At 41.0% G+C, this 11075-nt stretch overlaps 1 protein-coding gene across 1 annotated transcript; it reads left to right on the plus strand.

Moving 5' to 3' along the window:
* Window positions 1-4565: 4565 nt before the first annotated feature.
* On the plus strand, window positions 4566-6891 carry LOC145121921 (uncharacterized). Its single transcript, XM_079057604.1, has 3 exons — window positions 4566-5140; window positions 5546-6803; window positions 6886-6891. The coding sequence occupies exons 1-3, from the start codon at window positions 4566-4568 to the stop codon at window positions 6889-6891; spliced, it is 1839 nt and encodes a 612-aa protein (XP_078913730.1).
* The last annotated feature ends 4184 nt before the right edge of the window (window positions 6892-11075 follow it).

Here is an 11075-nt window from a genome sequence, read left to right on the forward strand (position 1 = left end):
TGTACGGAAACCTTGTAACATAATCTACAACATGGTTAAGATTATTTTTTCTAAATAAACTTTTGTCGAAAAGTCGTTTTCGACCCCTATTGCCTCTAATTTGACTAGCCCGGATTTGCGGGCGTTACAATTATCTCCCCCTTAGGATGATTACGTCCCGGAATCATCAACGAAACAGGGTTCTTATAATGACTCCATACGTAATCTCTTCATCCTAGGTAATTATAACTTCTGAATTCCTTCAATTTTATTTCTTAGACTCATTGACTGTAAGCAGTACTTAATCGTACACCTGCTCTCTACCTCAGGTTAGACTCTAAATTATGACCTTTAAGTCACAATTCCGATCCTTACTGGATACGAACTTGAGATGAGTTCTTTTGTTACTATAATGGACTGATGTGTCATATTCTAATGACCTATCATCATATGTTGCAACTCTTAGACTTAGGTCTTTTAGAGTTAAATTCTAAAAAAGACTATGCCTTCCTTCATGTTTTAATGTGATATAATCACACTTTAACATTTAGGCAATTCTGGCTACCAACTCTTTTAACAACGAGCGCGATACTTCTATTGATCGCTTTGATTTCAATCGTTTGGTTTTGTTGAGTTGAAGACTCGTTTGAAGATTGCGTCATTGGGCTCGGCTGATAGTCCATTTGTTTTGTACTCCGGTTTTGGGCCTGTCCAACCGTGAATTTGCTAGGTTTACTATATAAAGATATGCTTGCATGCATATTAGGTTAACAATTCAGAAGTAACGATTACGATAGTATTGAAGATTTATTTTATCGTTCTTGTAAACCTCCAACCCTCTACAGTTGATGTTCTTGATCGAGCTCTTCTGAGGGTTTTATTTATAATCATTCGACTCGTTTGATTCATTGTTGAGTTGTTCATACTTTTGCTTTCGTTCTTACTGTTTAATATTTGTTTACCTGTTTAAGATCTAATCGATCTTCAAGATTAAATTTTAATCTCATCAATTGGTATCAGAGCAGGAGGCTGTGTAATCGATACACTTCTTTTCTGTGAAAAGGTTTCAACTAGGGTTTTTCCGCAATTACTGATATTTATTGAGCCGTCATCTCATTATTGACGTATCTTGATATTTATTATTTTGCCCTAATCTGAGTTATTACAAGTCTGATCTTTGAACAGGTTTTTCGATCATAATGGACGAGTCGCAATCAAATCCCATCAATATTTCCAACAGCATCGGTTCAACCACGAAGATTCCCATCCTATATACCCATGATTATGAAGTCTGGGCGCATCACTTCGAAGACTACGTTATAGGATCTGAGGATAATGGATACCTCATATGGGAAGCTATCATTAATGGACCTTTTTCTCACTCTGCAACGTCGAGGATTATTAAAACTCAAAAGGAGTATAATGATCTGCTGAAGGATGTTAAAGATATTGCGCAAGATGAAAAGGACAAATTCCAGTGCAATATTAAGGCGTTACGATTGATCAGATTCGCCCTTCAGTCAGACACCTTCATGTTGGTAAGCTCATGCACGACGACAAAGGAAGTTTGGGATAGACTTCGTGAACTGTACTCTACAGACGAGGATCTTGAACATTCTATCCAAACCTTGCTCTTATCCGAGTTTGGAGAATTTAGGCAAGGAGCCGAAGAAACTGTGACCCAGACGTTCGATCGCTTAAATCATCTTCTCAGCAAGATGATCAAACATGACATCGAAAGGAAGCTTATCGAGCAGAAGGTTACGTTTCTAAATGGTCTAAGGTCAGAGTGGAGAGCTGTGGTGTCCACGGTTAAAGCCCATGAACAGTTTAAATCTTATTCTTTGGCGAAACTGGTGGGTATTCTCAAGTCCCAGGAGAAGATTGTGCTGCAGGAAAAGAACGTTGTTTCAAGCCTAGGTTCGCTGGCCCTCCTTTCAAAAAGTAAAGCTGTGATGGAGGAAGAAGACTTCAACTTGGAGGAGTATGACCTCACGTCTGAGGATTATGCTATGATGGTATCTAACCCCAAGAGGTTCTTTAAGAAAAGATTCCCCAGCAACAAAAATCGAAACTGGCAGGGGAGCTATAGTTCAGAAAAGGTTAACAATGAATCGAAGGTTGAAGAGCCCAAGAAGGAACCGAAGGCAGATGGTGATTCTGGAGTGAGTTGTTACTACTGTGGTGGGAAAAACCACTATGCTAAGGATTGTGTCCTCAAAAAGATGGCTGAAAAAGATGAGGAAAAGGATGAGGAAGCTTTGCTGCAGAAAAAGCTTGATGAGATGAGGAAGAAGAAATCTACCGCTAACCCTTCCATGAATGCTCTAATTGTGCAGGGTTCGGTTGCTGATGACGAGTTCGGTGGAGTGGAAGTTTGGTCAACCGACTCCGAAGATGATGAAGTGAGGAAGCCTTCGCATGGAAAGGCTTGTGTGGCTAAAGAGGAGAGCAGTGGAGGCAGGTGCTTGATGGTGTCTGAAGTATCTCAAATGAGGGGATACAACACCGATGGTGGAAGCAATGAATCGAAGGAGCAGCAGGATATGTGCTTTACGGCCAAACCGCTCAGCGTGCAGTTCAACGAACTCGATGAACTGATCAAGAAGGTACAATCGGTTTTTGTTTCATTTAAAGTACCACAAAGCTCCTATGAAAAAGAACTAAAAAATGTTAATTCACGAATCTCACATCTAGATAGTAGTTTAACTCAAACTCGAGTCACCAATTCTAACCTAACTGATCAATTAAGCAGGGTGTCTTCGAAGAGTGAGGAACGACGCATGTGGATCGAGTTGAAGGAGTCTGAATTAGTTAAAATAAAAGACGAAAACATTTATTTACAGAGAGACAATTTAAAGTTGTTAAAACAGCGTAATGTTTTTTGTTTGATCGCAAAACGTCTTTACACTAATATTACTTAACTTCACTTGGACTGTGAGATAGGACAAAAGATCCATCGCATGATTTTGCCCTTCCTTGAGTTTAAGGAGGATGAAATCGATGCTGAAGCTTATAATTGTGAGAGTGTGATATCATCTGATGACGTCAATCCGACCTATATGTATGGACTGGACAAAATTGAATCTTTCATTAAATCCAAGGACCACAAGGACATGCTCAAAAACCTTTTGGATGAAAATGATAGACTTAGACTGAGAACCGAAACCATACAAAAATTTGACTCTTTAAACGCCAACTTGAGCTCAGAAAACAAAATTGATGTTGAAAATGCATCTGAGCTTAATGAGGATGACAACATGAGTGAAATTTCTGTAGAGGACATGGTTGACTGCTCAGAATTTGTGAAAAGCGAACCTGAAAACCACAAGAATCTAATTTCTAAAAATTCAGTGGAGTTCGCTCGATTGTCCCAACAAAAGTCCCCGATCTTAGCAGAGAAAGTGGTTGTATATCAAAAGGTCAGGACCACTCCAAATCAAGTGTACAAGGTCACTGGAGTAACCGAACATCAGACTGCTGAACTCACAACTATTGTCAACGAAGATAATGCTGATGGCTGCGATGAGTTCTTTTGGTCAGCTCCAATCGATAATGCAGATGAAACTAAAGGCTTGTCAGAAAGGACTTCATGGATCAGTAAAGGTAGATACATACCAGAACCCTTGAACAAGCCAGATAATTTCGACGTGCCAAGTACCAGTGGTACGAAAGACATTCCTCAAGAGAATGGAAGCTCAGCAAAAGAAGATGTTCCATCTAGTTCGTCAGTTCAAAGTGAAACTCCCACTGTCCAAAGTGAACCAGCCAAGGAGAAACCGAAAATGAAAGCCAATATCCATCATCAACCGAAGCAGATGAGGAATAAGAAACGTGAAAGGAACCAGAGATACATGAAGAACCTCTCTGAAAGGAAACAATTCTGGCAATCCCAGAATGCTTATTTCTCACATCAAGACAAGAATCTGAAGGTTGAGAATGATCCTGTCAAAAAGTATGAGAGCCACTACAACCGAAAGCCAAGGTTCGGTTCGGAAAAGAATACCAACCGAAAGCAAAGGTTCGGTTCTGAGGATGACTCCAACCGAAAGCCAAGGTTCGGTTCACAGAACGAATTCAACCGAAAGCAAAGGTTCGGTTCTGTAATTAAAGGAAATCAAAACTCTAAGGTCAGTCCCACCAATGATCAAAAGCAAAAGGGTCACCTGGAATCTCCAGCCAAGAAGTCATCTCAATCTAAGCCCACTCCTTCTCATTCATCTAATTCTTCTAATTCTTCCAATTCATCTCCATCTTGCTCTAAAGCTTATTCTGTTAGTTCTCAAAAATCTCATTTGTTAGCTGAACAAAAGGGCAAACAGAAGGTTTCTGCATCTAAACCAGAGTCTAAACCGAACACACCTAATCCTAATAAAATAAAAGTCTTTACCATTAAAAAGAAAGATGAAACAACACTCATAAAATGAACATATCTTGTTGACATCTCTCTTACTATTCCTGTTCCTGTGAAAGGCTGACGTGGACCCAAGAAACTTTGGGTTCCTAAATCTGCTTAATTTTTGCAGGTTATAAGTGACGAGCAGTTTGACGAAGAATGGTACATCGATAGTGGCTGCTCGCGTCACATGACAGGGAGGAAAGAAGAGCTTAGGGAATACATGTCTCTTACAAATGGTGGCAACGTCAAGTTTGGAAACAACTCTTTCGGCACCATAAAGGGATACGGAATGATTATCAATGGTGATTTTACTATAAGGAAGGTGGCTTATGTGGAAGGACTGCAACACAACCTCATCAGTGTATCTCAGCTTGTTGGAGGTACCGGTCTCAAAATCTCATTCGACGATGAAGGTTCTGAAATTATTGAGAAGAAGACGAAGAAAGTAATTCTCAAATCGGAGTGTAAGGGTGAAATGTTTCCTCTAAACCTTAAACCCATCAAAGGAAACCCAGCTATATGTCTGTTATCAAAAGCACAATCTGACGAAAGCTGGTTGTGGCACCGAAGACTCTCTCATCTCAACTTTAAAGATATCAATAAACTTGTCACTGGAGGTCATGTTCGAGGTCTTCCATTGCTCAAGTTCGACAGAGATCATTTGTGTGCTGCATGCGAAATGGGGAAGCAGAGTCGTCAAAGTCATCCATCTATAATTAACACTAAAGTTGTTGAACCACTCGAATTACTTCATATTGATTTGTGTGGTCCATCATCTATCGAAAGCATCGGTGGTAGCAAGTATATTCTTGTTATTGTTGATGACTTTTCACGATTTACATGGGTGTTCTTTCTAAAGCTCAAATATGAAGCGACTCATAAGCTGAAAGTGTTTATCAAGCAAATTGAAGTACAGCTCAAGAAGGTCGTTCGCAACATCAGGAGCGACAATGGTCTGGAATTCAAGAACATGGAATTTGAAGAATTTCTAGCAGAAAAGGGAATAAGTCACAACTTCTCAGCTCCCTACACACCTCAATAGAACGGAATTGTCGAAAGACGAAACCGATCTTTGTGTGAAGCTGCCCGAACTATGCTAAGTTTCGCTTCCTTACCTCTTTATTTTTGGGCTGATGCTATTTCTGCTGCTTGTTTTACACATAACAGGTCATATCTCAACAAGTGCTTCACGCTCACACCTTACGAGATTCTCAACAACAGAAAGCCCAATGTGAAATTTTTCCACGTGTTCGGCTCAAGGTGTTTCATCTTTAACTCTAGAGAACACCGCAACAAGTTCGATGTCAAAGCCGACGAGGGAATCTTTCTGGGCTACTCTCTCAATTCCAAAGCATACAGAGTCCTAAACAAGCGTTCGAGGAAAATCGAAGAGACCTATTACGTGACTTTTGATGATAGCTATGTCAAAAAGCTACAGGCCAAAGAAGACACATCTGGGGAAATCTTTCCTCAAACTGGCCAAGTCACAATCTCGATCGCTAAACTATACGAAAAGTTTATGGAGCTCTTTGACGAACCAGAGAAAGCCACTCTCTCAGAAGCAGGGGCAGCAGATAACAAGGTAGACCATATGAAACAAATTGTCGAAGAAGCTGCCAGAAGAATGAACGAAGGAGGATCGAATTCTGATGAACCTCCATCCAACGATGCTTCAGTTGAGGGGGAGCCAAGCTCACAAGTTGAGGGGGAGCTAAGCTCACATGTTGCGGGGGAGCCAAGTTTTCCAACTGCTCTAGAAAGTCCAACTCCAACCGAAAGTACTTCTCCAACCGAAAGTGCTTCACCAACCGAAGGTGCATCAACGCCTGAAACCCCAGCACCACAAGAAACCGCTGAACCTCAAGTTTCTCAAAGCATTCCAGAAAGCTCATCCATCGAGGGGGAGCATGCTGATATGTCCCTCGACTACGAAAGCCAATCCGAGCCAAAAGAAATGATCAATGCTGAACTAGACCCAACCTTTGATCCAAACTATCCTCCTCTCACCAAATGGACCAGAGATCATCCTATCTCTCAAGTGGTTGGTGATGTCTCTGAAAAAGTTCTGACCCGATCACAATTGAAGGCAAAACAGACATCCTTATTTTCCAAAGTTGAGTTTTGTATGTTTAACTCTTTCATATCCAAAGTTGAACCAAAGACAGTTAACACTGCTCTCGATCACTCCGATTGGGTTCAAGCAATGCAAGACGAACTGAACGAATTTGAAAGGAACAAAGTCTGGCGCCTCATTCCAACTCCTCCAGATGCCTCGGTTGTTGGTCTCAAATGGGTCTTTAGGAATAAAATGGACAAGGAAGGGAATGTGATAAGGAACAAAGCTCGTCTGGTGGTGAAAGGATATTGTCAGGAGGAAGAGATTGATTATGAAGAGACTTTCGCTCCGGTAGCTAGGCTCGAATCTGTGAGAATCTTTCTTGCTTATGCTGCTCACAAAAACTTCGAAGTTTTCCAAATGGACGTCAAGTGTGCATTTCTTAATGGAGAACTAGAAGAAACAGTGTACGTGGAGCAACCTCCTGGGTTCGTGAACGAAAAGTATCCAAATCATTGCTACATTCTGGATAAAGCTGTGTATGGACTCAAACAAGCTCCGAGAGCTTGGTATGAAACGCTAACTAAATTCTTAAAGATGTCCAAATTCAAACAAGGTTCGGTTGACCCAACCTTCTTTCGCAAAAAGGAAGGTAACCACCTTATGATAGTTCAAATTTATGTCGATGACATCATCTTTGGCTCAACGAATCCCAGCCTAACAGCTGAATTCAGAAAGCTGATGGAGACTAAATTTGAAATGAGCTCTATGGGTCCTATTAACTTTTTCCTTGGTTTAAACATTAGACAGGGACCCGAAGGCATCTTTATCAATCAGGAAGCTTACACGAAGACTCTCCTAGCAAAGTTTGGTATGATGGGAGACTCCAAAGTCAAAGTCCCAATGGCATTCGGCACCAAGCTAACTCCATCTCTAGACAAACCAGCTGTTGATATCACGCTCTATCGTCAAATGATAGGCTCACTAATGTATCTTACTGCTAGCAGGCCTGACATCATGTTTTCTGTGTGTTACTGTGCTAGATTTCAGGCAAATCCATGTGAACCTCACATGCTTGCAGTCAAGAACATTCTACGCTATCTCAAGCGAACTGCCTCCTTAGGTCTATGGTATCCATCCAACTCAGGCTTCTTCATTCAAGCCTACTCAGATGCAGACCTTGGAGGATGTGGACTCGACAGAAAAAGCACCACTGGCGGCTGTCAATTCCTTGACGGGAAGTTGGTTAGCTGGCAATCCAAGAAACAAACGTGCGTGTCGTTGTCTACTGCTGAAGCGGAATACATAGCCACTGCATCCTGCACCTCCCAAGTGATTTGGATCCAGAGTCAGCTTCGAGACTATGGAATCAATATGAAGAAGATCCCACTATATTGTGACTCTGAAAGTGCAATTAGGATCTGTCATAACCCAGTGCAACACTCTAAAACCAAACACATAGCACTGAGGTATCACTTCATCAAAGATCATGTGGAAGATGGAAACGTCGAAGTACACTTTGTAAGAACCACTGATCAACTGGCTGACGTCTTTACCAAAGCTCTTCCTGAAGCATCATTCAACAGAATTTTACAAGGGCTAGGTATGATGGAATCAGAGTTAGTACCTCAAACTACCTCTCACCCTCAAACGTAAGAAGCGAAATTGACCGAACGTTCAGGTTCGGTTAAATAATCTGGCTCGCTCATCACCACAAAGGTAGTTTTCTTGGTTGTATATTTCATGTACAAAGTTGTTTATCTTATTGCTAAAAGTATTCTCTGATTGCATGTCTAAATTCCTTGGTTTTCTAAAATTTTCCAAAACCGAAACCTACCGAAGGTTCGGGTTCGGTTTCTCAAAATTTTCCAAAACCGAAACCTACCGAAGGTTCGGGTTCGGTTTCTCAAAATTTTCTTGAACCGAAACCAACCGAACGCTCGGGTTCGGTTTTCCAAAATTTTCTTGAACCGAAACCAACCGAACGCTCGGGTTCGGTTTTTCAAAATTTTTTTCAACCGAAATCAGCCGAACGCTCGGGTTCGGTTTTTCAAAATTTTCCCCAACCGAAACCAACCGAACGTTCGGGTTCGGTTTTTCAAATTTTTCCAAAGTTTTTTTCTCTTACTCTTTCCAAGTCTTATTTTTTTCTTTCTTATTTTTTTTATTATTATTTTTTTATTTTTTTATATATATCAAAAACACCAGAAATATTTTTCTCTTTTAATTTTGTTTGTGTGTTCGTTCGTTTATGGGGATATAATTGTTGGATTACTTAAGTGTCCCTAGAAGCATGCTGCTGTATGTGTCCCAAGCCTCATAAGATTTTGAATAATCGCATTAATGACTTGGTATAAACAAACCTTGTGTTCCCAATTAGGCTATCATATTTATTCTGATCGTGAGCTACCTCACTCTCTTCTCACATGAGATGAGAGTTTTCTGCTTGGTCCTTATTTTCGCAGCAGAGGTACTTTAATTTCTTACACCATCTACATTACATTTCTCCATTACATTCGTTTCATCAACGTAACCCTTGAGACTCTCAGAAATTACCACTGAGGTTTATGGTTACACAACAACTGTGTTTATGATCTCAGTTTCGTGCCACTACGAGCTGAGTGAAACCCAACATTCAACACCAAATCTGAATTGACGGTGAACAATAAATTTGCTCAAGTTTTCACCAACGAATTGACGGATGTATCCTACTGAAATCTCAAATTTTATTTTTGTATGATTCCTATGAAATTGTTAAACACCATAACATTTCTTCCCATGGGATCCAGTTTTTAATTTTTTTTCTGAGATTTTATATTTTCCAAGCCAATTTAACATTAATTCCTACCTACTTGTTCAACAGACTACACCGGTCTCACAAGTACTTTGTTCACTTTCTTTCTTATTTCAAGATCAGAATTGTTGAATCAAAGCGAAAGCCACACTTAAGTAGCCTTATTAAAAAAAAAAACAAAAAAAACCTTTCAACATTTATTAATAAATGTTTGATCGTCATTCAACGGGAAACCACATTAACACTTTGAGGTCTCTCTTGATCTCAAAGGAAGAGATTCGTGCCCGGGATCATGTGTTTCGTGTCATTATTGACATCACAGTCATTCCTAAAAAGAGTTGCTTTATTTCTTTTCTTTTTACACTCTTTGCACGAAAATCTTTGATTTTCCAATATTCCGTTACTAATAATTACAGGCTGTATTATTGCTTTGGTGGTTAATTTTCAAGCTGTGGTCAAAAATCATCCACGTGGGTATTTAATTCAAACGATGCCATTTAAAGGATAAGACAAAAGGTTGCTGACTCAGACGGGAGTTAAAAGGATTGAATTTCAAACGACGGTAAAAAGGGAACGCGTGTGAATTTGGAACGTCCACACTTTTACTGACATCATGGACGCGTGTGCGAATTTCAAGCGACACCTCTCTGGCACTTAAAGGCGCGTGAGGATTTGAACCGGTTTGTTCTGAAACGGCGCTTGTTGGGCGGCGTGATCCTAGGAATCTGACACTCTCTCTCCTACGTGATCATCGTATGCCTTAACTGTCACGCATAGAAGATTTGAAACGATTTTTCTCTCTCCTTTCATCCACTATAAAAGGCAATCTCTACTCTCATTTACCTCTTTACTGCATCCGGAATTTCCAAGAGAGCAAACACTCCCAAAAGCTTCACTGTTCATCTTCTTCTTCTACCTTCAACAATGGCAGAATCATCCTCAGTCCATGCTACCTCACACATTCTTCCCATCCGTCCACAACAATGCTTGGTGATCGACCTCACTCCTTCGTTGTATGATTCTTATATGACGCCAATCATCGAGTGCTTGAAGTACTCTCAACTTGCTCCTGCACTCACTAGGGTTGAATCTGTGCCCATGGAGGTTCTTTCGCAGGTGTATGCGACCGCTCATTACGACAAAGCAGTCGAGCGGGTATTCTTCGAGGTTGCTGATCACAAGACCTCCATTTCTCGCCAACGATTTGGTACACTGCTAGGGTTGGCTGCTGATCCTTCATGAGTTCATCCGGAGTCGATTCCGATTGGGCATCTCTACAACATGTTTTACAACATGGGGTACACGGAGGCGCTCCCCTCCGTCGCAAAGTTCAAGAAATCCTGCTTGCCGCCACAATGGAACGGCATGTTTACAGTCCTCTTCAAGGGCTTATCTGAACGGAGCTCAGGATCCGATGGTTCAAGTCGACTGTTCCTGTCGATTATGTATGCAGTTTACAACGGAGTCAATCTAGACTTTGGGTTGGTCATCTGGCAACAGCTCATCCAGAGCCTTTCTTCCTCTTCACGACACTCTGAGGTGTCGTACGCCCGGTTCTGGACAATTATCACAAAATGGGCGATGGACAAATTCGACATTCCCATTGCTGCAGGTGCATCGATGTCTTCGATTGGTACTTTTCATACCACGAAGATCATCGTCTCTGATGCATCCAAGTTCTCCTTCATTGGCTCTATTCCGGAGAATATGTACGGCGATGTTCCGTCCGACAGCAGGATCATCCGGACGATAAAAGAATTCAAGGCGTCTGGTCCTAGGGTTCTAACACAAGAAATGCTCAAGTCAATCCATGACGCAGTCAAACCTGTCAACAGGGGCAAAAAGGC

Source organism: Lactuca virosa, chromosome 1 (assembly GCF_052849685.1).
Source record: "Lactuca virosa cultivar CGN04683 chromosome 1, Lactuca_virosa_CGN04683_v6, whole genome shotgun sequence".
NCBI lineage: Eukaryota > Viridiplantae > Streptophyta > Magnoliopsida > Asterales > Asteraceae > Lactuca > Lactuca virosa.